Source organism: Larimichthys crocea, chromosome XIII (genome assembly GCF_000972845.2).
Source record: "Larimichthys crocea isolate SSNF chromosome XIII, L_crocea_2.0, whole genome shotgun sequence".
NCBI classification, from domain to species: Eukaryota; Metazoa; Chordata; class Actinopteri; family Sciaenidae; genus Larimichthys; species Larimichthys crocea.
The window spans coordinates 12,205,286-12,232,237 of NC_040023.1; the positions used below are offsets into that span (position 1 = coordinate 12,205,286).

The 26,952-nt window shown below is 45.0% G+C and overlaps 2 protein-coding genes across 6 annotated transcripts; both read left to right on the forward strand.

The window, feature by feature from the left end:
- The first annotated feature begins 1,012 nt into the window (after positions 1–1,012).
- Positions 1,013–11,172, forward strand: LOC104934237 (ATPase family AAA domain-containing protein 2-like). Of its 4 annotated transcripts, XM_027286598.1 has the most exons (25): positions 1,033–1,108; positions 1,203–1,231; positions 1,925–2,018; positions 2,343–2,415; positions 3,079–3,145; positions 3,231–3,356; positions 3,461–3,527; positions 3,731–3,805; positions 4,532–4,640; positions 4,716–4,831; positions 4,925–5,281; positions 5,364–5,523; positions 5,697–5,787; positions 5,987–6,301; positions 6,383–6,491; positions 6,573–6,759; positions 6,880–7,065; positions 7,141–7,276; positions 7,354–7,550; positions 7,645–7,804; positions 8,247–8,369; positions 8,485–8,565; positions 10,601–10,731; positions 10,813–10,941; positions 11,100–11,172. In XM_027286598.1, exons 3-25 carry the CDS (start codon positions 1,996–1,998, stop codon positions 11,130–11,132), a joined length of 3,051 nt encoding a protein of 1,016 aa, XP_027142399.1. In that variant the 5' UTR covers positions 1,033–1,108; positions 1,203–1,231; positions 1,925–1,995; the 3' UTR covers positions 11,133–11,172. The 4 variants fall into 4 exon arrangements, with proteins under 4 accessions (XP_027142400.1, XP_027142399.1, XP_027142398.1 ...); XM_027286597.1 differs by lacking the exons at positions 10,601–10,731; positions 10,813–10,941; positions 11,100–11,172 and adding an exon at positions 9,312–10,544 and having other exon boundaries at positions 4,925–5,099; positions 5,193–5,281; XM_027286599.1 differs by lacking the exons at positions 10,601–10,731; positions 10,813–10,941; positions 11,100–11,172 and adding an exon at positions 9,312–10,549 and having other exon boundaries at positions 1,013–1,108.
- Positions 11,173–12,853: 1,681 nt separating this feature from the next.
- Positions 12,854–26,024, forward strand: LOC104934239 (zinc fingers and homeoboxes protein 1). 2 transcript variants are annotated; one of them, XM_027286606.1, is made up of 8 exons: positions 12,854–13,193; positions 13,890–14,360; positions 15,265–15,891; positions 17,132–17,258; positions 18,517–19,743; positions 20,497–20,628; positions 21,060–21,532; positions 23,792–26,024. In XM_027286606.1, the coding sequence occupies exons 2-7, from the start codon at positions 14,005–14,007 to the stop codon at positions 21,522–21,524; spliced, it is 2,934 nt and encodes a 977-aa protein (XP_027142407.1). In that variant the 5' UTR covers positions 12,854–13,193; positions 13,890–14,004; the 3' UTR covers positions 21,525–21,532; positions 23,792–26,024. The 2 variants fall into 2 exon arrangements, with proteins under 2 accessions (XP_027142407.1, XP_027142408.1); XM_027286607.1 differs by lacking the exon at positions 12,854–13,193 and adding an exon at positions 13,213–13,350.
- Positions 26,025–26,952: the final 928 nt, after the last annotated feature.

Below are 26,952 nucleotides of genomic sequence, written 5' to 3' on the forward strand. Positions count from 1 at the left end.
TTTTATCACACCTCCTTTTTCTTCATACATACAATTTAATTATCCTCATTCTAACTTTTTAAATTTCTAATTATACCTACCCCTCTTCTCTAAAACCTCATAATATACAAATCAAATACAAAAACACACTCATTCTAATGATCGTCACAGGGCGTCTTTTTTGGAAAATCCAACACACACACATAACACACAACACACAAGACAGGTAGAGTTATTCGTCCATCAGTGTGTTTGTGAGTGTGTGTGTGCTTCAGCTCACCTGAGCAAACCGACCGCGAAGACACCTGAAAAAAAAGGGTAAAAAAAAGGATTCACCTGCGTCTGTTTTTTTTTTTTTTTTTTAAAGTCCCGCCGGTAAGCTGTTAGTGTGTGCGGCGTTACCATGGTGACGCTCCGCGGCAGAGGCACCGGGGACGCGGAGGGCAGCAGCCGCGGCAGCAGGCATCGGAGCCCGGCCAAGAGCTCCGAGGACCCGCCGCCGACTCCTCCAGAGACCAGGGCACTGAGTCCGGGCTGGACCGACGTGAGTGATAATAATATATAGTTTATGTTAAACTAGTTAATAAACACAATACAAGTTACTATGGAGGCGAGGATAAATAGTACACGTTAGATTAATGAACAAATAATGAAGTGAAGTTAAAAAGTTAAATAAAAAAATTTGTCTCCTAATTTGAATTTTAATAGGGAATATAAACAATTCATACAGTTATTGTGTTGTTCCATACTAAAATAAATAATATAATAATCATTATAATGATTTCATTTGGTGGGTTATGAATAATGTTAAACTTACTTATTTTAATTGTGTTTTATGTCTTTAAAGATGTATAAATATATGTTGTTATGTATATATTATGTATGTATATATGTAACTGTGGTGATGTAGCCTAATAACTACTAACAAAGGTGAAAACAGCAAGTAGAAAATACTCAAGTGCATACTTGGTAAATAAATAAAAAAGAAGAAGAGGTTAGTAAAAATAATTTAACATTTATCAGCTAATTAAAAACATTCAAATTTAAATGGATTCATTCTGACGTGTTTTCAGGGCTTCGACGCCGCAGACCACGTCGACCACGAGGAACCAGCGAGAGCCGTCGTCAGGTCAGAGCAGGATGAATGTTTCACTGCTCAATGAGTCAATTAACCACTGAGTCAATTAACAGGAGATCGTGATGAGCTGCTTTTGTGTTCACAGGAAATCTCCACGGCTCCAAAACGCTGCAGGTGAGAACATCCTGGAATATCAGGGAGGTTTGGAAAAACAGTCCTGGAATGAGCTGAGCTCTTCACAGCAGTCAGAAAGTAAACCAGGCTGTAAACATGAAGTTGGACATTTGGACATGGGGACTTATGGAGACTGACTCACTTCTGGAGCCAGCCTCAGGTGGACGTTAGAGGAACTGCAGCTTGTGGTTTCGCTTCGCAGACCCGGAGGTTGCCGCTTGATCGCGACACATTTGCACCTCGCGTTAACGTGGCTGTGTCTCCACGGTAACACGAGATCTGGACAAGTTGTTTCTGCATCACGATAAACGTCGACGTTGAGTTTTTGTTTGAATCCAAATCATCTTTTCCTAACCGTAACACGTAACCAGGTCACGTGTCCCAACACAGACCACAGGTCTGCACAGGTTCATTGTTGCGTTGATTCAAACCTCTTTTTCATTTTTAGGATGAAAACTGACATGCAAAGCTTTTATTTTGTTAGTTCAATAAGGAATTAAGGAATATCTCAACTTTTGTTATTGTTTGAGCTCACGGTGGAGTGAATGTTGTTTCAGTAGAGTCACAAACAAAATGATCAAATTAAGTAAAAACGATTGATGCATCTTGTTCCATCAACACGTATGACTGTGTGTGTGTGTGTGTGTGTGTGTGTGTGTGTGTGTGTGTGTGTGTGTGTGTGTGTGTGTGCAGGAGGCCAGGGGAGCAGGCTGAGGAGAAGCTCCAGGCCGACCAAACCGACCAGCAGGTATCAGGCCTCCAACATGTTCGACGGCATCGGCACAAAGTAAGACGGCTCTGAGAAGAGAAGTTAACTGTTAACTGGGGAAAGGAGCAAAGCTGCGACGTCACCGTGAACTACTAATTACTATTAACTTGTTGTCACATAAAGAGCCGTGCACCAGCTTACATCTCTGATCTCCATCCATCACTGAGGTCTGATCAGGGCTTACTCGCTGTCTCTCGTGCACAGCTGAAAGCAAAAGATGACCGAGCCTTCGAAGCCGCGGAGCGCTCTTATTATGAGCTGATAAATCAGAGCGTCCCCCGGCGTCCTGAAGTGTCTCCAGCTTAAGTTTGGATCTTTTAAACTCTGCGTTTCTCTCTGCAGCACGGCGAGGTCGGTCCTGAAGAAGATGGACAACATGAAGAAGAGGAGGTGGCTCAGCAACAACAAGGAAGGAGTAAGTCTATATACAGTGTATATATGTGTGTGTGTGGTCAGATCACATCTTGTCACATCATTAAAATATTAAATGAAATATTGAAAATGTTCCAGTTGATCTGAATATCTAGAGTTTGGCAGCTCGTGTTCACGTCACGTCTTTCCGCACAGATTGCAGTTTAATTGTTTTAGTTCAGATTATAAAACCTGAACACGCTCGCACCGTCACACAGAGCAGAAGTGTTTGGTTCACTCTCTGTCTCTCTGGGTGCTGCCTCTCTTATCAGGCCTCCGTGAGGGTGGTGCACCCGGCTGCGCCCTGCCTCCCTCCCTCCGCTCGCGGCCTCTGGGGAGTGGGCGACATCTCTATCAGCTGCCAACATATTGGAAGGCATGCGCCTTGTTTGTGTCTTTGTTCGTTTTCGCCACATGAAGTTTGAGATGTGACCGTGCAGAAAAGTGAAGGCTAGAATTCACCCAATCTGACGATTATTTTCAAGATTAATTGATTGTTTAGTTCATAAAATGTAAAAAAGATTCTTCATTTATGATCAGGAATGACAAAGAAAAGCTGCAAAATATTCGTTGCAGCTTCCTCGCCGATAAACACGTGCAGCCTTTGACCTTTGACCTTTGACCCGCCTCTTTCCTAACAGAGTTTTTGTGTTTGATGAACTTGCAGAAGATCTACTCTAAAGCTCAGAGGAGAACGCCGGTGCCGTCACAGAGCGACAGTGAGAACGACAGCGGTGCGCACGAACCGCGAATCATTCAAAACGCCACGTTCATGTAAATGTGCTCTCCTGATTAATCGTACAAATGATGGTGTAACAGGTGGAGTCGATGACGAGGACAGCAGGCAGGAAGTGGCCACAGACGAAGACAGCAACTGCAGCACCGACCAGAACTTTGATGCCAAGCTGAGCCGAGCCTCGGTGCTGTACCAGGGACCGAGCAGCGGTGAGCTGTCAGCGATCATCCAGAACAACTTGACTTGAAGCTGAACGCTGCTCCTGCTCGTCTTCATCCTCTTTGTGTCTGACGTTCTTGTTTTCTCTGTTTAGAGTTCCTGAGAGGAACCTTTAGGATCAGCGCCTCAGGACCAAACACGACCCGCAGAGGAGCTTTCAGGTCAGAGCAGGCAGAACCAACAGACACGATGTTTATCAGATTATTAGAAAAGAGACAGATGAGGTGCTTCGGTCATATTTGGCCTATTTTTGTAATTATTTTTATAGAAACTTAGAGAGAAAATGTCAGAAGCTGAAGCTGCTCCATCGAGCAACATTTGAATTCACCTCTGTGTCCTCATTTCTTTTCATTTCATCCTCCAGACCGACTAAAGGTGTGTGGTCCAATCAGTCGGATGAAGACGACTCTGATCACGAAGAACAGAACGTCTCCGACAGGTCAGTGTGTCGGTGATGAACCGACACCAACGCAGCATTGAGCACAAATTTAGGTCTAGACTGTAAACAGAGCTAAGGTGACTGATCTCACAGTCCGAGCAGCTAACAAACTGAGCTAACATGAGCTAACAGCAGCTACAGTTGTCAGCAGTTTACTTCACTGCTCATCAGGAAACTCACAGAGTTCAGGTGGAGGTCATTTGTGGGTCGTTAGGACACCTGTGGGTCGTTAGGACACCTGTGGGTCGTTACGACACCTGTGGGTCGTTAGGGACACCTGTGAGTCGTTAGGGACACCTGTGAGTCGTTAGGACACCTGTGAGTCGTTAGGACACCTGTGGGTCGTTAAGGACACCTGTGGGTCGTTAAGGACACCTGTGGGTCGGTGTCTCACCCCTCCCTCTTGTGGGTCGTTCAGGTCACATGTTGAGGCGGAGCAGCCGGAGGACATCAGAGGGAAAACCAGAAAACATTTCCTCCATAAAATATGATCCAGTTTCACCAGAATCAGTGAAATAGTTGCTGCTGTGTGACTTAGTGCTGTAAAGCTTTACGTACTTCTCCCGACCCGGAGCCCAAAGTTACATAGTGAGAGAACAGACGTATGAATGACACACAGAAGATTTATCCTTATTTTAATACAGACACATTCATCAACATTCACAAACTTCATCAGCGTTGATTAAATGTGTGTGTGAGTGTGTTTGTGTCGGTTCTTCCTGCCAGCTCTCGTCGATTGGGCCTGCGTACAGACGACCGTCTGGGGACTCGCAGGGACAAGATGAACGCCGGAGCCGGCCTGGCTGACATCGATCCCATGGCCATCGACCAATCGGTGAGTTTAGACGTTTGGCAGCATTTGCTCTCCACGTTGGATTGTGATGACTCACCGCTTCCCTTCCCTCCTCAGGTCGGGTTCGATAGCATCGGCGGTCTGTCGGGTCACATCTCAGCTCTGAAGGAGATGGTCGTCTTCCCGCTTCTTTACCCGGAGGTCTTTGACAACTTCAAGATCCAGCCTCCGAGGTGACACACAGGAACAAACCTGCATCTATTGAGGGACATTGAGCAGGGAATTGAACCCTCTTTGCCCGTCTCTCTCTCTCTCTCTCTCTGCAGAGGTTGTCTGTTTTACGGACCTCCCGGGACGGGTAAAACACTGGTTGCCCGGGCGCTGGCCAACGAGTGCAGCCACGGCAACAGGAAGGTGGCCTTCTTCATGAGGAAGGGAGCCGACTGCCTCAGCAAATGGGTGGGCGAGTCGGAGCGCCAGCTTCGGTTGCTGTTTGAACAGGTGACACAAACACACCTGAAAACACACCTGCTGCCCCCTGCTGGCCGACACTCACAGTCGAGTTTTATTTGTGTCGTTGCGTGTCGTCCTCAGGCGTATCAGATGCGTCCCTCCATCATCTTCTTCGATGAGATCGACGGTCTGGCTCCAGTCCGATCCAGCAGGCAGGATCAGATACACAGGTCAGAACGACAAGCGCACCAAACAAAACTGCAGGAAATGAAGAAACAAAACATTTCATACAGAACTTTTTTCATCCTGCAGCTCCATCGTGTCGACGCTCCTCGCTCTGATGGACGGGTTGGACAGCCGAGGTGAGGTCGTGGTGATCGGAGCCACAAACCGGCTGGACTCCATCGACCCGGCGCTGCGGCGGCCCGGACGCTTCGACAGGGAGTTCCTCTTCGGGCTGCCGGACAGAGAGGTGAAGTAATCCACCCTGCTCGTTTATCTTCAGGCCACAATAATTAGTGTTTTTGAGTTTGTTCATTTATTCTCAGCGTGGACAAACATGATGTTTGAAATGTTGAATAATTCTGTTGTTGTCACACAGTAGCTGTATTTCAGTCGACTCAGGTGTCTGTTTCTTTGCTTCAGTCTCGTAAAGAGATTCTGAAAATCCACACCCGGCAGTGGAAACCTCCTCCGTCTGAAGATTTCCTGGATGAACTGGCTGAGAAATGTGTCGGTAAGAAAGACTCCATCATCACACCAAGTGAGGAAAGTTATTCTAAAGTCCAGGAACCGAACCAATCACAGCTGGTTATTAAAAGTGGGCGGGTTTTATACGTTTAAATGATTTCAAAGTACAGGAAAAGATAAGTTTGCTCAACAGAGCAGAAAGGGGCTGGACTTATGGATCCTGACCGTCCCTCTCTGTCTCTCAGGTTACTGTGGCGCTGACATCCGGGCGGTGTGCACCGAGGCGGCGCTGTGCGCTCTGCGCCGCCGCTACCCGCAGATCTATGGCACCTCCCAGAAGCTCCTGCTGGACGTCTCCTCCATCACCGTCAGCAGCTGCGACTTTGTGGCGGCCATGAGGAAGATGTCGCCGGCCTCCCACCGCCTCGCCGCCTCGCCCGCCAAACCCTTGTCGCCCGTGGTTCACCCGCTGCTGGGAGCCGCCCTGCGCGACATCCTGGACGCCCTGCAGAGGCTGTTCCCCCACGCAGAGCAGGGCATGAAGAGGAAGAGGGAGCCGGGTGAGGCAGAGCTGACGGCTGGAGATGCTCCTGCTGCAGTCCTGATGAAATATCTTGTTCACGTCTTTTTTTCTTCACCAGATCTGACCTCTGGTGTCCTCGACGACGGCCTGATGTCTGGTGGAGATGAGATCTCCAGCATCTCAGCACCCTCCACCACCAAGAGCAGAAACTTCCTGCACTTTGCCAGGCGAGTCCGAGCAACACTTCATCGAGATGTAGACCAGCAGATGTCTGGACTCTGTAAACTCACTTTCCTTCTGTCCTGCAGGAGTGCAGTCAAACACCCGACGTCCTACCGTCCCAGGATGCTCCTGGCGGGTCGCCCTGGCGCCGGTCAGACCTCACACCTGGCTCCTGCGGTGCTGCACACTTTGGAGCGCTTCACCGTCCACAGCCTGGACTCCGCCGTGCTGTTTGGAGTCAGCTGCACCTCCCCGGAGGAAACCTGCGCCCAGGTGACTCAGTCAGCTCAGCTGTACTTTAGTGACATCTAGTGGTGATGACAGGAAACTGCATGCTGAGCTGGTGGACCGGAGTCTGTGTGGTCTCCATGGTAACGCTGTTCTCCTCTTCAGGTGTTCTGTGAGGCGAAGCGTACGTCTCCCAGCATCCTCTACATCCCACACATCCAGCAGTGGTGGGAGACTGCCGGGGCCTCGCTGAGGGCCTCCTTCTTCAGCCTGCTGAGCAGCATCCCCTCCTTCTCGCCCATCCTCCTCCTCGCCACCTGCAGCGTCTCCCATCAACATCTGGACCCGGAGGTGAGCAGCCGGGTCAGAAATGATACAGGATTCCTCTCACATCTGACGGCAGGAAGTTAAACCTTCTCTCCTCAGATCCAGTCTCTGTTTCGGGAGGAGTACGGAGAGGTTTACACCATCAGCGTTCCCACCCAGCTGGAGAGGACCAACTTCTTCGAGGACCTCATTCTGAACCAGGCCGTTGAGGCTCCGTCCTCCAAGAAACAACCATGTATGTGACCTCACGTTGTTGAGATGCTTTGACCTGTCCGTTACGAGATTAAACCATGAGCTCCTCCTCCTCCTTAGTGAATCAGGCCCTGGAGATCCTCCCCGTGGCTCCCCCTCCTCCGCCTCGCCAGCTGTCGGAGCAGGAGCGCCTCTGCCTGGAGGAGCAGGAGGAGGACGTGCTGCGAGAGCTCCGCCTGTTCCTGCGCAATGTCACAGAGCACCTGAGTCTGGACCGCCGCTTCAAGGCTTTCACCAAACCGGTCGACATCGAGGAGGTGAACTTCCTGATCCTGTCGGCATTTTAGGAGGAAGTCTGCATATAAATAAGTACTAGTGCTTAGTCCTTCTCCCCGCCTCCACCATGTCCAGGTCCCGGACTACCTGCTGGTGATCAAGAAGCCCATGGACCTCTCCACGCTGCTGACCAACATTGACGAGCAGAAGTACGTCACCGTCGGAGAGTTCATGTCAGACGCCGACCTCATCTGGCAGAACGCCCTCGAGTACAACCCCGACAGCGACCCCATGGGTGAGTGACAGCCGAGAGCGATTCACGCCGAGAACCCAAAGATACGAGAACCAGGCGTTTCAGCCACGTGAAGGCTGGAGGTCTATCTCGTCTGGCTCTCGGTCTGATGAGGGGAGAACAGGTGAAATAAAACAGAAGCTGTGAAAGAGGCAAATCATGCAGATGTGACAGTTTTATAGTTTATATTGAAGAAAATGAAGCTGTGAATTAAATATATTTGAGTTTGGACACATTTAAAGTTTTCACTTTGAGCTCTGGGACACTGTGACGTTTGTGTTTTGTGACGTTTGTCCACGATTAATGGATTTTTAAAAATTGATTCAACTTAAATTCAAGTTCAACTTAAAGTTTATATCTTTTACTCTTTATGTGTAACTGTGTGTGTATGTGTGTGTGTGTGTGTGTGTGTGTGTGTGTGTGTGTGTGTGTGCGTGCGTGTCAGACCGCCACATCCGTCACCGTGCGTACGCCCTGAAGGACATGATGCGCGCCATCATCAGAGACGAGCTGGACGAGGACTTCGAGAGACACTGCAGGGAGATCAAAGCGTCTCGCATCACGCGAGGTGAGACTTCCTGCAGCTGTCTCACTCTCAGTCAGATAACCACAGACCTGCAGCGAGCTGCTCCTCCTCTCACCATCCAGCCTGTAAAGCATGAACTCTTATTTTCTGTCTTCAGCTTCTTCCTGCGAGACCAACTCGGAGGAGGCCGACGGCGTCTGCAGCTCGACGCTCAGCAGAAACAGTCCCGGACCTCGACGTAAGTCCACGACCATGACGGACGAGCTTTAGCTTTTAACGGAGACATGGGACAACATGACGAAGCATCACTGTCTGCAAAGCGATGACGATTTGTCAGATCGCAACGTTTAAATGACTTCCAACCTCGAGGAAACATGATAAACTTTACAGACAGAGATTAAAACTTACTTAACTTATACTCAAACACATAATGTAGTTACACTCAGCAGCACAAAGTTCATTTCAAAGTCTCGTCAGACAAAAGTGAAAGTGAAGCTGCGTGACAGGACAGGAAGCTGCAGAGTCTGACTTTAACCATCAAAGCATCAGTGAAGTGAGGCAGAGCTCAGACCAACAGTCAAGAAGATCGAGCTGCGAGACGAAGAGGTTTGATTCCACTCGTCATCCTCCGGCCTTCACTTTCTGCTCCTCCTAACGAGCTCTCCTCTCCTCTCCTCTCATCCTCCTCCTCTCCTCTCCTCCTCTCGTTTCCTCCTCTCCTTCCCTCTTCTCTCCTCTCCTCTCCTCTCTCCTCTCCTCCTCTTGTTTCCTCCTCTCCTCTCATCCTCTCGTTTCCTCCTCTCCTTCCCTCTCCTCTCCTCCTCTTGTTTCCTCCTCTCCTCTCACCCTCTCCTCCTCTCCTCTCCTCTCCTCCTCTCCTCTCCTCTCCTATCATCCTCTCGTTTCCTCCTCTCATTCCTCTCCTCTCCTCTCTCCTCCTCTCCTCTCCTCTCCTCCTCCCTCCCCTCTCGTTTGTCTTTGCAGCTCGTAAGAAGAAACGTTACAAACGAAAGTCCAAGTGGAGCACCGGCATCATCAAGAAACCCAAGAGAAAGAAGTTGCCGTTCCCTCCCTCCTCCTCCTCCTCCTCCTCCTCCTCCTTGTTCTCCTCGTCCTCTGTGTCCAGCCGAGGCAACTCTGGGTCAGGACCGGTGGAAAACGGAGGCATCGACATGCGAGCGGTGAGCGGCTCCGTGTGCCCGAGCTCATCCGCCATGCCGGAGAGCAGCGACGGCGAAGCAGCCGCTGTGAACGGGCATCATCACGACTTGAACGGCATCACAGTTGTACAAAATGGAGTCCACATGAACGGGTACCACCGCTCACTCGACCTCCAGCCCGGCGACAGCATCGCCAAAGGGGGGCTGAACCTAAGGGACCGAGCCCGGGCCTCAAAGACCCCGCCGAACCTGAAGATGATGGCGAACGGGGTCCGCCTGAGCAATACAGGTCTGTATGCTCCTGTACGGGGACGCCGCTGTGCTTTGCTCTACTAACTCCAGTGACTCCAGACTAAGCTGAGCTACGCTGCTTCTGCAGATGCAAAGTGTGTAAACTGGAGTGAAAGTGAGACGGCTGCTGCTGCCGCTGAACAAGCTCCAACAGGCCGACGCTTCAGACTCGGAGGCTCCGGGCGCCGAGCCGAGCTGACACAGAGCTGAGCTGAAAACACTTTGTCTGATACCGTCTCTCTGAAACACACTTCAAACGCTCCGTGAGGGTTTCAGTCGGCATGGCGGGATTTCTCCAAATTAACAGTTTGAGACGTCTTTAACCTGGAAGACTCAGCCAGGAAACACCTGGAGAGAGCGATCAGAGGCGAGCTGATTCAACCAACCTGATGGTTTGTTACTTAGAACCATCTGGGAAGTCAGGCGAGCTTCAGATCAGATCGATGAACCGTAAAATGTCGTCAAACTTTTCCCGGCGACAATCCTCGATCAAATACTCTCCACATCTGAGATAACTGACGCTCGCAGCATCGACACGAGCAAACGGTCCCTTAAAGTACGCCTGTGCCTCACGCCACGGCCGCCAGGACGCCGAGTAGTCCGAACCTCTGTGTTTCTGGACACAAGCACAAACTGCTGACTGCTGCTTCCCGACGACTTCCCTACGTTCTGTTAAACCAAAAAAAGCAAAAGTTTTCCTTATCGAACAGGTAAACACAGAGACTAACACCGTCGCCGTCCTAGTTTGCTCAGAGTAAACCCTGAACATGCAGAGTTCAAATGAGAGTCCTGCATTAACCGCTCGTGCCTCGTCCTCCTCAGAGAAGAGTCAGAGCAATGAGACGAGAGCCAACAAGGCGGCCATGGAGCAGATCCAGCTGTTCAACAGAGGCAGATCTGAGGTCCTCCACGAGGGAGCGTCACAGCTGGTGGTCAGCCACAGCAAGCTGAAGGTGAGTCCAGCCAGGTGTTCATCATCACTGGGCGATTCAGAGGCGACCTGGTGGTAGCAGCACTCTCTGTGTGTTCCTCAGGATCTCCTCAGAAGAGCTGTGGCTAAAACTGACGGCGCCGAGGTGGAGCCGCTGGAGAAGCTCTACGCTCTGCTGGCCCAGAGCATCTACAGACACCGGAACATCTACAACAAGACGGAGCTCATCCAGGTACGTCCTGTTTGCAGTTATCATGACTGAAACACAAATGAATACCCCTCACCTCATCTTCCTCTTCCAAGCTTCCTCTCACACACTGGACCTTTAATTGATGCGACTGATCGACAGTTTTAATTAAACATTTTTATGTTTGTTTGTTTGTTTTCCAGGAAATGCAGAAAGAAGTCGACGGCTTCTCTTGATCTCTCGTTAATCTGAATAAAACTTTAGCGTATACAAACAGGGAGTTGTGACCAGTTATTTAACTTTAACGTATGTATAATATAAATGTAATTATGATTGTGTTTGTGTGTTTGATGTTAAGGAAAGCGGAACAGATCAAGTGTTTTTATTTGGCTCTGACGACGGCTCGGGCCAAATGTGGAAAATAATCTTTAGTTTAGATATTTTAGATTGTTTTGTTTTCATATTAAAGATGTGTGACATGTCCGCAGATCTGTGTGATATATTCTGTCGAGTTGTGTTACTCATATTATCCCAACAACAAGCGTCCACGCTCTTAACCCTGCATAACTTTAAGCCTTAATATAATGTGAACAGGTGAGTTGTATATAAATTCACCCTCAGTACAGTTGTCATGAACGGGGAAATTAGCTACAGAGACCAAAACTGTTTTTTGTACCAGGCTGTAAACATGTTTATTTCTGCTGTGAAGTTGGACATTTGGACATGGGGACTTATGGAGACTGACTCACTTCTGGAGCCAGCCTCAGGTGGACGTTAGAGGAACTGCAGCTTGTGGGGACTGAGTCTAAAATGTGATTTTTCCAAATAAAAGCACCGACAGTGACACAGTAAACGTGTCAGTGCAGTATTACACTCCATGCAGTAACAGGACGGACTCTGCAGTACAAGAAGTATTTGTACTTCAGTCGGTACACGGTGTGACTCCGAGTACACGCTGCTGACGTCACTCTGTGACGCAACGACGCACGCTTCACGTAAAGCTGTCACTCTGACCTGCGGTACACCGCGCGGTCATTTCCGCCCCGCGCCGACACCTTCACAATAAAAGACTGGGGGAAAAATAAAAGACTCTAAAAGCTAAAAGTTTTTTATTTAATTAATTAAAACAAATAGAAACAGCAGCGTGTACAATACAACAACATGTACAGAAATAGAAAAAGTAATAAAATATTAAGTGTACATATCTATACATTTTTTGTAATGAATCATTTCATGTTTGAAATTTGAAGACTAACAAAAAATAAATCATTCCAAACTGTTTTTATAACATAATTTTATGCATACATTGTATAGTTTTAAGTGATATCAACCCAGACATTTATAGCTATTTTCAATTAAATAATAATTAAAAAAAACGTGATGTATGTACGACTAATAATAATTAAATCTAAATTAAATATGTACAGAAAGATTAAGCATTTGTAGCGAAATTAAACATTTGCATAAACAGAAATTAAAGATATTGTTAACTGTTAAGAAGTTAAACCGTCTATACAAATACAAAACTATACAAAACGTAGAAATTAACTGTAGTAATACAAATGTTTTATAAAAATATAAAACAGAACTACAAATAGGGATAAACAGTAAATAGTAGTTTAATATTATTGTTGTTGTAGTTTATGACACTAATGTTGTTATCCACTGTAGTGAGTCGTTCATAATAATAACAACAATAATGAAAATAATGATGATAATAATAATAATAAAATATAATAATATCAAAATATAATAACAATAATGAAAATAATGATGCTAATAATAAATAATATAAAGATAATAGAGCCAATAATAATATAATATAATAATAACAATAATAATGTATATAACAGTAACAATAATATAATAACTGAAATAATAAAAATAATAATAATTAATTTATTTTTTTTACCTTGTTTGGTGAGTGCCTCAGTTCCAGCTTTTATTGTGAAATGTTCACTCCGGATGTGTTTCTCGGCCGTCGCTTGCTCGTAGCGGCGCGGTACAAAAAAAGAAAATGTCTCGGTGAAGTGTCGGTGCTTCTTCCACCGAGCTGTCCTTTTTACCGACGACACACCGGAGGAAACGTCCGGCGATGCGAGCCGCGGCGCCGCCAGCCGAAAGCAGCGCTAACGGGCGGTAGTTGGCTCGTCCCGCGGGCCGTCGCAGCGGCTCCGAGTCCGGCTGGAAGCAGATGGGATCCTCGGTGTGTTCGGCTAAAAGGCGGAAGACTGCGCACCAGCACACCGAGCTACCGCCGCTACACGGAGCTAACTGACGGCCGCAGACTCGCACAGGTAACCGCGCACACCGAGGCGGACAGCGGGGCCGCCTGTGGGAGCCTGTTCCCCGGGCACACTCAGCCGCCCGCCCCGCGGAGCAACCAGCGAGCAGCGAGCTAACGCTAGCCCGGGATGGAGGTGTCGGAGGCGGCTGCTGTCGGGCTTGTTGTCGGTCCGTGTGTGTGTGTGTGTGTGTGTGTGTGTGTGTGTGTGTGTGTTTCATGTTTAAAGGGTCATGTCCAACCCACAGCACACAGGACGTGATTAATAACGTGATAATTAGAGCCCCAGCTGCAGCATAATTAAAGAAAACACCACCAAGTTTCACTATGTCATTACTTACTCCTCTTCAGCTCCTGTTCTGGCACGACACTGGCTCTTCTGGCACCCCCTGAAAGCCTCCGCCGCAGTTTCTGATGTCGTGTCACTCAATCGATCTTTAAAACAAACGAAAATAACACAAGTTTTTACATTGACACACTGCCTGCTCGCCCAGCTCCTGTTCTGGCACGACATTGGCGCCGCTCCCCGTAAACCTCTTCTTCTTCTTCTTCTTCTTCTCCCCAAAACACCTGTGGTACAAACACTAACACTCTGAGCATCAACATGATTCATGTCTGTGTTTATTTGCACCTGAATGCATCAAACGAGCTGAAGCTGAAACGTCCCACGTGCCCTGAATGTAACGCTCTGTTGCTCTCTTGTCGTCAGATATTTAGAGAAACGTTTCGACTGATGACGTCCGGCTTTATGGAGCCACGAGAGGACGACCTGAACTGAGACCGCTTTCACACTCGGCTGCACGGATCGCTCATCGCACCTCAGGATGGCGAGCAGGAGGAAGTCCACCATCCCCTGCATGGTTCCCCCTCGAGAAACCGTCGACTCGGATCAGGAGATGGAGGACGTCACGGACGTGGCCGATCCGGAGGATAGTAACGGCGTCGGGGCCGTCTCCTCCTCGGAGGTGTCGGCTCTGCTGGAGGAGCGGGGCGAGGATGCCGCCGCCGCCGCCGACGTCTATCTGGACTCGAACATGGCCGAGGGAGGCTACGAGTGTAAATACTGCAGCTTCCAGACCACCGAGCTCAACCAGTTCACCATGCACGTGGACGCCGAGCATCCCGACGTCGTCATCAACACCTCCTACGTCTGCATGGAGTGTGACTACCACACCAAGAGGTGTGACACTGTGTTTATACCATATGTGTGTGTGTGGGAGAGTTTTCTGTTGATGCTCTGATCGGCTCGTTTGTGTATTTGTTCATGAACCTGTTTTTATTTTAAAGGCTGAAGTGTGTCAGGTACTGATCCACAGACAGTAGACGGCGGACCAATCGGTGCACGATATATTCAGGATGTTTCCCCTGCTGTCAGCCCGTTCTGATGCGAAACTGAAGCAGCTCTGACTCTCTCCAAAGCACACAGGGAGTTTGATGGTCTGATCCACAGAAACTAACATTATGCATCTGAATTAAACAGCAAAGTCCCACAAAAACACGAGTAAACTGACACATCAGTAGACCAGCAGCCCCGTCTTCTGCGAAGTGAATCAGACAGGAAATAACTTTTTTACCTCGCCGGTTAATCGGTGCAGCAGTGTGGTTCTTTGTCAATGAAGTCTGGTGTCTTTGGAGAGAGCACAGATCTTTAGTTTCCTGTCTGACGTCGAGGTAAAGCGGTGAAAATCTTCTAACTACAGCACATCACTTCACCGTCTACTGACTGTGGATCAGTGCTTCAAATAACCCGAACTGTTCCTTTAATAAATCAGATGAGTGCGCTATGTCGAACACGCCGCTCTTTGTGGAGCTTTTTCGTCTCTCAGCTCAGCGCTGTGTGTCTGTGAGCTTGTTGTGGAGCTCCTCTCCCGGCCTGTGGTCGTGATTAATGACAACTGAAGCTCCTGGCAGCGGATCAGTCTCATTCACACACTCTGATTGAACACAAACGCTTCCTGAGCTTTTCTCGCAGTAACGGAGCCTTCATCCAGAAGTTCCTCCTCGAGGTCGGCAGGGTTGATGTGAGATGTGTAGACGCTTATTTCAGATTAAAGAAGTACTGACCCTCGTTTCTCTCCACCCAGTTATGATACGCTGCTCGCCCACAACGCTCGCCTCCACCCGGGCGAGGACAACTTCACGCGGACGATGGTGAAACGAAACAACGAGACCATCTTCCAGCAGACGGTCAACGACCTCACCTTCGATGGCAGCTTCGTCAAAGTGGAGGACGACGAGGCGGAGGAGACGTCCCGCAAAGGCATCGCCCTCAGCAAGACGCCCATCATGAGGATCAAGAGCAGGCCGGAGCCCAAGAAGTTCACCGCCTCGCACAAAATGGCCGTCGACGATGTCATCAAAGTGGAGAGCGACGACGATGACGATGACGACGAGAACAACGAGCCGCCCACGCTGTCTCCGGCCCCGATGACCGTCCCCGCCCCCCGCCTCATCCCCGTCTCTGCGCCGGTGCACGTCCAGGCCGTCCCGCAGAGCATCGTGGTCAACAGCCCCAACGTGCTGCAGATTAAAAGCAGCCCGGGCGGCGGCGCCGTGCTGCCTCCGGGGACGCTGGCTCAGGTTCTGTCGGCCCTGCAGAACCAGCAGAACAGCAGTCAGACGCAGACTCAGCTCCTCATCCCCATCAGCAGCATCCCCACCTACAACACCGCCATGGACAACAACGTCCTGCTGGTCAGCGCCTACAACAGGTACCTGCACCTGAAGGGGCGGGGCTACAACTTCTTAAATTATCTCTTTAGACCGACGTGTATGTGTGTGCACGATGCTTTGAAACTTGGTGTGACGTCACGTAGAGACACAAACTGAGACTTGAGTGTAATCTTCTGTTTATTTCGTTAACGTTAACGTAACCTATTTCAGTTCTAAAACTAAATGTTTGTTTCGTTGACTGACAGGTCTCAAGAGTTCGCAATGAGCTTTTAGACATTTAAAATTTTTACAATAGTTCTACCCAACAAGTCCGAGAGAGCAGAGGTGACACACAGCTGAGGAATCTTTAAAGGCCAAATTTTACCGTGCCTGGATACGACGCGTTCCGTATGTGCCACGGCGACCGGAGCTGGCCGTCCTAGTCAATATTTCAACCCCACCAGTAGAACCGTGGTTAGTTTAAAGAGACAATGTAGCATATTTACATATTTGGAAGCACGCAAACCAGAAAAAATCTGACCAAATCTGATCAAGTTTACAAAGTCTGGTGGAAAAAACCCTGAAACACTGCAACGATGATGTGCCTGTTAAAGTGTAAAAGCATTTCTTTCAAAACACATCAAACATGTTGTAAAATAGTTGCTGAAAACACGTGAAAAGACTTTGAACGATATATCACTGAAATGTGGAGTCAGAGGTTCAAGAGGTTCAAACAGTTTTCAGGATTTTGTGGGCGGTCCTTAAAGAGCGGCCCGATGACACGCTGAGGCCGCCCTGAGCAGAGAGACAGAGATGAATTCATCTCAGCTCAGTGTTTCAAAGTTAGTCTTTCAAATTTGGCTGGGTGGTTAATAACACTTTTTTCTTTGGTCTGACAAACTCAGAACTCACTCTGAGTTTAACGAGAGCCAATCGGCATCAATCGACCTACAAAAATATCTTTTAATCAACGACCGGAAACCAACCCGACCCACAGAACACTGACCTCATGCATCATAGCAGCACATTTGTCAGGACTGATCCTGGATGACGCGTCAACGGGACGACATGGGACGGAAGAGTTTTCAACTTTATTGTTGAATAGCAGCAAAACCCTTTGTCAAGAGTCTCTTTATCTCACTGACGAGAAACATTTCTTCATTTTTCAGCGAATAAAAGTGACGAAAACTAAAAGGATTGCATCTGAAAATCTTCCACAATGAACTGATCTGCACTCACTGTGTTGTTCCACTTGTGTCCTCAGTCAAACTCTGTTTTTTTTTTTTTTGTTGCTCGTAGGTTCCCATACCCCTCGGTGTCAGAGATCATGGGTTTGTCTTCACAGACAAAGTTCAGCGAGGAGCAGATTAAAGTCTGGTTTTCTGCTCAGAGGCTGAAACACGGAGTGAGCTGGACGCCGGAGGAGGTCGGTCACGACACGATTTCTGTTTTGTTTTTTTGTATCTGATGTCTTTTAAAGTTTGTTTCCTTGTTAATAATCAGACGGAGCCGCGTTCTGCCTGCAGACGACTTTAACTCAGTGAACTCGAGTGTCGTAGTTTCATAATGACGTGCAGCAGAGAAAAGAAACATGAAGTCGAATCGGCGTCAGATATAAAGTTTGTTACATTTTATGGATCGCCCAATCAGATCAGATCTTCAGCCTGTATCGTCAAAGACACTTTCAGTGTCGTCCATCAGATCACTTCATCATTTTGACCTGTTAAGATTAAGATTGGAGACCGGGGATTGGCTGGTCAGGACAGGTGCCGCGCCAATCGTCGTGACGATGTGTGACGATGGTGTCCACGACTCGTTATCTGGGACCGATACATACATGACACAACACAACAACAATATTTATCATATCAGGACAAAACGATGTCAGCTGATCTGCAGCTTTCATCACATGGTCTTCATCAGCAGAAGCGAACAGTTTAATTCTGTTCATATTCCACAAAGTCTGAAGATTACTGACTTCAAAATATACTTTGCACACTGACAAATAAATGAACGGTCTCTAATTAGGTACAGAAAATCACATTATATAAAAGTTATATAAAAGTTATAAATTGATCAAAACATGACTTGGTACTGGATGTTTTTTTGTCATTGGTCACCAGGTTTGCGCGCTCTTTGATCCACTCCTCTTTGTAGATCATCTTTGAGGTTTCGGGGCAGTCGCTTGGCAACTCGAAGCTTCAGCTCTCTCCACAGATTTTCCAGGACCTTAATATGTTTTTTCTTGAGCCACACCTTTGTAGCATTGGCTGTATGTTTTGGGTTATTTCCTGGCTGAGGGAGGTAGGAGGTTGTCACACAAAAAGCCACGTTACATGACCCCATCCAAGCAGAGAAACGGCTCCAAACGTTTACACTCCCATGCTTGATGGTGTTCATGCAGTCATAGTCCTCTGAACATAGCAAGTTGAGATGATGCCCAAGAGCTCGAATCATTCTTAATCAATCACACAAAGCACGAGGCAAATAATGTGTAACGATTTACAGAAAGTTTTCCAAATAGCAGAAGTTGACTGACAGGAAGTAACTCAACTTTCAGTCCGTGAATTTATGGTACCGTCACTTTATCATGGCTCAAACCCAACGGGCGCCATGGCGAGTACCCGTTCAAAAGTCCGGTTTGAAATGTGTCGATGAACTCTCCTTGTTGCTTCTCTCTGCAGGTGGAGGAGGCGAGGAGGAAGAAGTTCAACGGCACGGTGCAGACCGTCCCTCAGACCATCACCGTCATTCCCGCCAACATCGCCGCGGCCACCAACGGCCTGCAGTCCATCTTCCAGACCTGTCAGATCGTCGGCCAGCCAGGCCTTGTCCTCACTCAGGTGTCCGGTAACGGCAGCACCATGCCGGTCGCCTCCCCCATCACCCTGACAGTCGCCGGCGTTCCCGGGAACCAGCCCAAAGCTGCCGAACCGTCGACTTCGGAATCAAAGACTGAGATGTCAGCCGGCGCGGCACTCGGTTTGGACTCATCGGCGACCAAACCGAAGAAGTCTAAGGAGCAGCTGGCAGAACTGAAGGCGAGCTACGGCAGGAGGCAGTTCGCCACGGAGGCGGAGATATCGCGGCTCATGCAGGTCACCAAACTCTCCAAACGAGCAATAAAGAAGTGGTTCAGCGACACACGCTACAACCAGAGGAACTCGAAGGATCACCACGGCGTGCTGCTCAGCGACGCCCCGTCTGGCAGAGCACCGGCAGGAGGCCGAGGAGGAAGGAACAACAGCGGCAGCCTTAACGACAGCAACAACAGCGGCAATGCCGCCACCACCGCCACGATTGTCATCGACTCCAGCGATGACGCCAGTGATTCCTCCCCGACTTCTGCCAACGCCCCGGGGTCGTCAGGTTCCTCCAGTGACCCGCGGGTCAAGTTCCGCCACGCTTTTCCTGACTTCACGCCGCAGAAGTTCAAGGAAAAGACTCCGGAGCAGCTGCTGATCCTGGAGGCCAGCTTCCAGAAATCAGACACGCCTTCAGACGAGGAGTTGAGCCGACTGCGGGCGGAGACGAAGCTGACACGGCGCGAGGTGGACGCCTGGTTTACGGAGAGGCGGAAGATACCTACTGTGGTGCAGTCGAAGGAAGACGACGACGACGACGAGGGGGGCGACGAGATGGCGAAACCGGGCACCACGCCTTCGTCCTCCACTCAGGAGCGGCAGACCACACCACCTTCTGGCAGGAAGACGATGAAGAAGACGCCGGAGCAGCTCCACATCCTGAAGAAGGCCTTCGTCCGCACGCAGTGGCCGACAGCAGAGGAGTACGACCAGATGGCGGAGGAGAGCGGGCTGCCGAGGACGTACATCGTCAACTGGTTCGGAGACACACGCTATGCCTGCAAGAACAGCAACCTGAAGTGGTACTACCTCTACCAGAGCGGGAAGGTAAGCGCGTCACGACAAGGACGACACGATAAGTCAGTTTTCTGACTTTTATTGTGAAGGTTCAACGACACAAACACTTAAACAAAGAGGTGACCAGGTTTATTCTCAAAGAACGAAGCAGACGGACTTTATTCTCATCACAACGATTTTAAATCACAAACTTACGTGAAATGATTCTCAGGAAGTTACAGAAAAACAAATAAACCAAATATCAAAACAGCGACGACAAAATACATTTCAGTGATGTTGGTGAGCAGATTCCAGCAGAAGATCACAAGGATAAATATATATGTAAATGTACTGTACGTCGAAATCAGCTGATGTTTGTTCAGCAGCTGAACTTTGAATCTTTTATTTCACAAAAAAACATATTGCAAACAAAAATGTTTTCAAGAATTTAAAGAATCAAGAAAAACATGAAACCTTTTATTAACTGAACAAGTCAAATAAATCAGTGACAGAAAGAAACAATAAAAAACGTCTCAAAGAATATTCGCTAGAAATATCTCTGACATGTCTGACGTTAAAACGTTCTGGTTCAGACTAAGAAGATAAGAGTTTGAATAATAACAAAAGTTCTCAAATCAAGTAAAAACATTCAGATATTTGAAATAATGAAGTTCAGTGTTTTATTGCTAACCTTCAGGAAACATTAAAAACACATTCAGGAAGTGTTGTAAACTGTCTGATTTCTTTAAATCTCTGTTTTCAGTCTCACTCTCTGACTTGCAGCGACTCTCTGTCGGGTTTCAGGTGGACGAGGCGCTGAACGGCGAAGCAAAGAGCCAGAAGAAGTCCAGGAAGCGTTTCCGGGGTTGGTCCAGGAGGACACGCCGGCCGTATCCCTGCAAACGATCTCCACAGGGGGGCGCCACCGCCATCAAGGTCAGTGTGCAGCACACGGACAGAAACAGTCTAACGAGTTTTTAGAGAGACGTTCTGGAGGTTTCTGGTCCTGGTAGACTCACACACAGAGCTGATTAATAATTTAAATGTGATGTAGTTTAATTTAATCTGATGACAAACTGATGACGGTCAGATCAGATTCTTCCTTAAAGCCTTTTAATGTGTTAAAGGATCAGTCTTTAGTGTGAATCAGTCAGCTGATTCCAGGAAGAACACACATTGTTTCCACGAGTCCTTGAAATCTTTGAAAGAATGGAAACTTTGATGTTTTTTTACTAAATAAGTTCTGCTCTCTATTTGTGGAGTGTTCTGAAGTTCAGCTTCTCATTTCAGTTCTTTAAATATTAAAAATGCATTTGTATTATGTCAAGACTGCGTTGTTTCGTCACCTGTCACCTGTCCGCCTGCAGGTGAAGTCCGGAAAGGCGTTTCTGAAGGACTACTACCTCAAACACCGAGCCCTGAGCGAGAAAGACCTGGACGACCTGGTGACAAAGTCCAGCATGAGCTACGAGCAGGTGAGGGACTGGTTCTCCGAGACCGCCAGGAGGGTGGAGGAGGGCAAGGAGCCCTACAGTGACGAGGAGGCCGAAGGGGAGGAAGAGGACGAGGAGGAAGAGGAGGAGGAGGAAGAAGAAGAAGAAGAAGAGGAGGAAGAAGAGGCGGAGGAAGAAGAGGAGGGAACAGCAGAGCACGGAGACAGCGAGGGAGAGATGGAGGTGAAAGAACAAGGAGAGGAGGCCACTGACGACGACTGCAACGAGGAAGAAGAGGAGGAGAAAGAAGAGGAGGAAGAGGAGGAGGAGGATGACACGATCCAGGAGGAATCTGAAAGTGTCTGCCAATCCCAGCCTCCAGCAGAGGAGCAGACATGAGCAGACAAGTGAGTGAAAGAACAAAAAGCCAAAATTTTAAGAAAAAAGCCCAAAATTTAGAAAAAAGTCAGAATTGAGAAAAATGCCAAAAATTTAGAAAAAAGTCAGAATTTTAAGAAAAACTGCCAAAATGTTAAAAAAAAAGGAAAATCTGAATTTTGAGGACAAGTCAAAATTTTAAGAAAAAGTCAGAATTTAAAGAAAAAAGCCCAAAATTTTGAAAGTCAGAATTGAGAAAAATGCCAAAATGTTAAGAAAAAAAATCAGAATTTTGAAGACAAGTCTAAATTTTAAGAAAAAAGGCAAAACTTTAGAAATAAGTCAGAATTTGGAGAAGACTGCCAAAAATTTAGAAAAAAGTCAGAATTTTAAGAAAAAGACAGAATTTGGAGAAAAACTGCCAAAATGTGAAGATGAAAAAAATCTGAATTTTGAGGACAAGTCTAAATTTTAAGAAAAAGTCAGAATTTAAAGAAAAAAGTCCAAAATTTTGAAAAAAGTTAGAATTGAGAAAAAAGCCAACATTTTTGAAAAAAAAGTCAGAATTGAGAAAAATGCCCAAAATTTTGAAAAAAGTCAGAATTGAGAAAAATGCCCAAAATTTTGAAAAAATTGAGAATTTTAAGAAAAATGCCAAAATGTTAAGAAGAAAAAAATCAGAATTTTAAGAAAAAGTCTAAATTTTAAGAAAGTCTAAATTTTAAGAAAAAGTCTAAATTTCTAAGAAAAAAAGCCAAAAATTTAGAAAAAAGTCAGAATTTTAAGAAAAAGACAGAATTTGGAGAAAAACTGCCAAAATGTGAAGATGAAAAAAATCTGAATTTTGAGGACAAGTCTAAATTTTAAGAAAAAGTCAGAATTTAAAGAAAAAAGTCCAAAATTTTGAAAAAAAGTCAGAATTGAGAAAAATGCCCAAAATTTTGAAAAAAGTCAGAATTTTAAGAAAAATGCCAAAATGTTAAGAAGAAAAAAATCAGAATTTTAAGAAAAAGTCTAAATTTTAAGAAAAAGTCTAAATTTCTAAGAAAAAAAGCCAAAAATTTAGAAAAAAGTCAGAATTTTAAGAAAAACTGCCAAAATGATAAGAAGAAAAAAATCAGAATTTTGAGAAGTCTAAATTTTAAGAGTCAGAATTCTAAGAAAAAAGCCAAAATTTTAAGAAAAAGACAGAATTTTGAGAAAAACTGCCAAAATGTGAAGATGAAAAAAATCTGAATTTTGAGGACAAGTCTAAATTTGAAGAAAAAAGCCCAAAATTTTGAAAAAAGTCAACATTTTTGAAAAAAAAGTCAGAATTTGGAGAAGAACTGCCAAAACTTTAGAAAAAAGTCAGAATTGAGAAAAATGCCAAAAAAAATGTTAAGAAGAAAAAAATCTGAATTTTAAGAAAAAGTCTAAATTTCTAAGAAAAAAGCCAAAAATTTAGAAAAAAGTCAGAAGTTTAAGAAAAACTGCCAAAATGTTAAGAAGAAAAAAAATCAGAATTTTGAGGACAAGTCTAATGAAAAAAGCCCAAAATTTTGAAAAAAGTCAGAATTAAGAAAAAAGCCCAAAATTTTGAAAAAAGTCAACATTTTTGAAAAAAAAGTCAGAATTTGGAGAACTGCCAAAACTTTAGAAAAAAGTCAGAATTGAGAAAAATGCCAAAAAAAATGTTAAGAAGAAAAAAATCTGAATTTTAAGAAAAAGTCTAAATTATAAGAAAATCTGAATTTTAAGAAAAAGTCTAAATTTCTAAGAAAAAAGCCAAAAATTTAGAAAAAAAGTCAGAAGTTTAAGAAAAACTGCCAAAATGTTAAGAAGAAAAAAATCAGAATTTTGAGGACAAGTCTAATGAAAAAAGCCCAAAATTTTGAAAAAAGTCAGAATTTAGAAAAAAGCCCAAAATTTTGAAAAAAGTCAGAATTTTAAGAAAAACTGCCAAAATGTTAAGAAAAAAATCTGAATTTTAAGAAAAAGTCTGCCAAAATGTTAAGAAAAAAATCTGAATTTTAAGAAAAAGTCCAAAAATTTAGAAAAAAAGTCAGAATTTGGAGAAGAACTGCAAATTTTTTTGAAAAAAGTCAGAATTTTGAGAAACTGCCAAAATGTTAAAAAGAAGAAAATCTGAATTTTGAGGACAAGTCTAAATTTTGAGAAATACTGGTGTCTGTTTGATTTTATGTTTGTGTGTATGAATAAATAAAACTAACTTTTGTGTAGACTCTGTACTTCATGTGTTCGACAGCTTCTTGTCCTAACTGGATGTTTCCTCTTTCGTCCCGCAGCATTGACATTGCTTCCCCCACCCCGGAGACAACGCGGAGGATGACGCGCATCAGTGTTTCTCAGCTGGCGGGTCAGGATCCAAAGATGGCCGCACGAAGCTCGAGACAGTCACAGCGAAGATGGATGACGGGTTTGTGCCTTTGGAGATGAACTTTGAGTCCTGATGCCGCTGAGAAGCACTGAAACGACGGACAAAGCATCAGGATGTAGTTTGTTTCTGTGGGGACCAAGCGGACGTCTCGCCAAACGTCACCAACGAGAGTAAGTTCCAGCGACGAGGCTTTTATTTTGGCGAGTGACAGGGCTTTCATTTTGGCCTTTTAACGTAATTTTTCTTAAATATATATGTGTATATATATATATTAAAAAAAATCAATGTTTTAAGGTAAACTTTGTATAAAGAAAATCATTTTTAAGAGGTGAGACCTCGCATGGATTTCTCATTAATATAAAGTTTTTCAGAATAAAGGACCATCAGATCTTTTTCTCCAGGGAGCGTCCCCAAAAAAACATTTTGAGGTTTTTAAAACCAAACGCAGATTCGTGCCATTATGTTTTCTAAGTTTTTGTTTTTGAATAAAAAGAACTTTTAAAAAATCAGTGCTGGAATAAATTCCACCTTAACGTTTTTGTATATATATATTTTTTTTGTTAGTCTGAGCGACGTGTTAACGTAACAGGGACTGAATCATTATACTATTATTACGCTATTATGAGTTCTTTTTGAATATGATGATGATAATTTCCATGTTAGCGAGTGTTTGGGTCCGATTCAACGTCATCAACTCAGTTTGTGAATTTACCTCCAAAAACCAACTTTAAAAGGAGAAAATCCACCTTTAAAAACGTTCAGATCAGATTTACAATGCTGAAAAATTCAACGAGAGCTGAAGTGATTTTCGATTGTAGAAGATTCAGTTTAACTCGAGTGCTCGGTGGGATTGAACCATGAAGATGAACTGGACCATATTTTGCCGAAATCATCTGTGATGGTTCATTACATCGATCATGACTCTGTGTTTTGGTTCAGGTTAAACACCACCACCGTTTCCTCCATGATATCTCATCTGCGTTTGTCCCATCACATTTATCAGGGTAGTACTTCATGGTGAACGGTGTAACTCCACGCCTTGTACGGCCATTTTAAAAAACCACTAGGCGCGCCGTGCCGTGGTAAACGAAGGTTCCACTGGGCGTCTCTTAGAGTCTTGGTGATGGAGGTGCTTCATCTGATCCGGATCCTCTCGACGCCTCCTCCTGTCCAACAGAGAGCGACGTGGAGAAATAACACGGATACAAAAAAGTAAAAATGACCGTTGTTTTGGACTTGGACGGTTCGTCGACGTTTTACGTCATTGTCAGGGGTTCAAATAATACGTCAACACCAAGCGACAACCTCCGTGTCCATGATGTCGTCCACTTGACTCTCCATAAGTCCCCATGTTCAAATGTCCAACTTCAGCCTCTAATAGAGTTTAAGTCGTGGGCACGCCACACTCTCTTTAAACGTATCATCTTTGACTGAGGCGTGTTGAAAGGCGTTCTGGGTAACTGAAATGTTTTTAAAGGTGTTTTTTTCCTTTGATGTCCAGCTCAACATGAAAGTTTAAAAAAGTTTTATAAAATTTTAGAGTTGATGGACTTGATGAACCCAAACACTGTTTGTGTCCAAAATATATATAAAGAAAAAAAAAACGGCATGTGTGCTCTTCTTCAGGAAAACAGGCAACTTTACCTCAGTCAGTTAAGCTACAAACTCGGTAAGATTGTGACATTTACACTTTGACAGCTTTTCTTTTTTCTAGAGTTCAATACTGTATGCATGAAAATACGAGTACGCAGAGAGTTCTGTCTTTAAGATGGCGTTTTGTTTGTTTTTGTTTTGTGTCCTCGCCGCCAAAGTAAGACTGACTTTAAAAAGAATAATTAAAGAAGAAGAAGACGTCGTTATTGGTGCGTTTATCTGCTCACATACGGGTGAACTAGTCAACAAACTCTTTCAGGTTTTCCACGACGACATTTTAGGGACAAGAAACCACAAGCACTTGGCTCGGTCCCCCACGGGAACTTTTTAAACTTTTCATACGTGGGTTGAATTAAAAAAGGAAAAAAAAAGCTTTTATTTTGCTTTTCTCTGCTCTCTCTGTCACTTCCTGTGTTTACTGAACCGTGTAGGAAAATGTTAGAATATGCAACGTCACAGAACAATCAGCGGGTCGAGCGGCGGTGAACGCTCCAATCAGCGTCTTTGATTTCTTTGTTTTTTTCATAACAAACAGCGACATGATGGATTCTTCATGAGCTCTGTAACTTCTCTGCCAGACGCTTTAATAGCCAACACTTTTTAGTAGTTAATTTATTTATTATATCTGGACTTTCATGGATATCTTTTTTTTTTTTTTTTTTTTTTTTTCTTTCTTTTTGTCTGCAAGCAAAAAATAAAAAGTGGAAAAAGTTTGATTCTGTTTTTTTTTGTTTCTCTTTTAATCAAAAAGTACTCGAGTACTTTAGAGGTGCCTGTACCCACTGAACTGCATGAAATGAAGTATTATTATTATTATTATTATTATTATTATTATTATTATTATTATTAATTAAATTAAATTATTAAATTTAAAGATTTATTTAAATTAAAGATCCTTTTCTGACTATATTTCACAATTTTCTAAAAAAATTGGACAAAACAGAATTAATCAAGGAAATAAGTCAGAAATCGTCACATTTAATAAATTTGAATAGGAAAATGTTTCCAGCACTCGCTTCTGTTATTACGGCTGCATTTATTATTGATCAGTCTGCCATGTATTTTCTCAATTCATTAATAAGTCGTTCAGTTAATTAAATGTCCTGAAGTGACGTCTTAAATTCAGTTTACAAGGAAACTTTTCACAGTCACAAAGAGGAAAAAAACACAAGCATGTTTCATTTTCTGATATTTTAGGGACAAAGCTGTGACTGAAACAAAGAAAATCGTCACATTTAATATTTAAAAATATTCTTTCCAGCACTTGTTTGTATCATCATTAAATTAATTAGCAGTTATTTTGATCTGTTTTCTTAATTAATCATCGTTTAATTAGTTCATAAAATGTCAGAAATGGTGAAAGATTCAGTTTAGAAAGAAATCTTCATGTTTCACTCTGTTAAACATTTTTTCTGA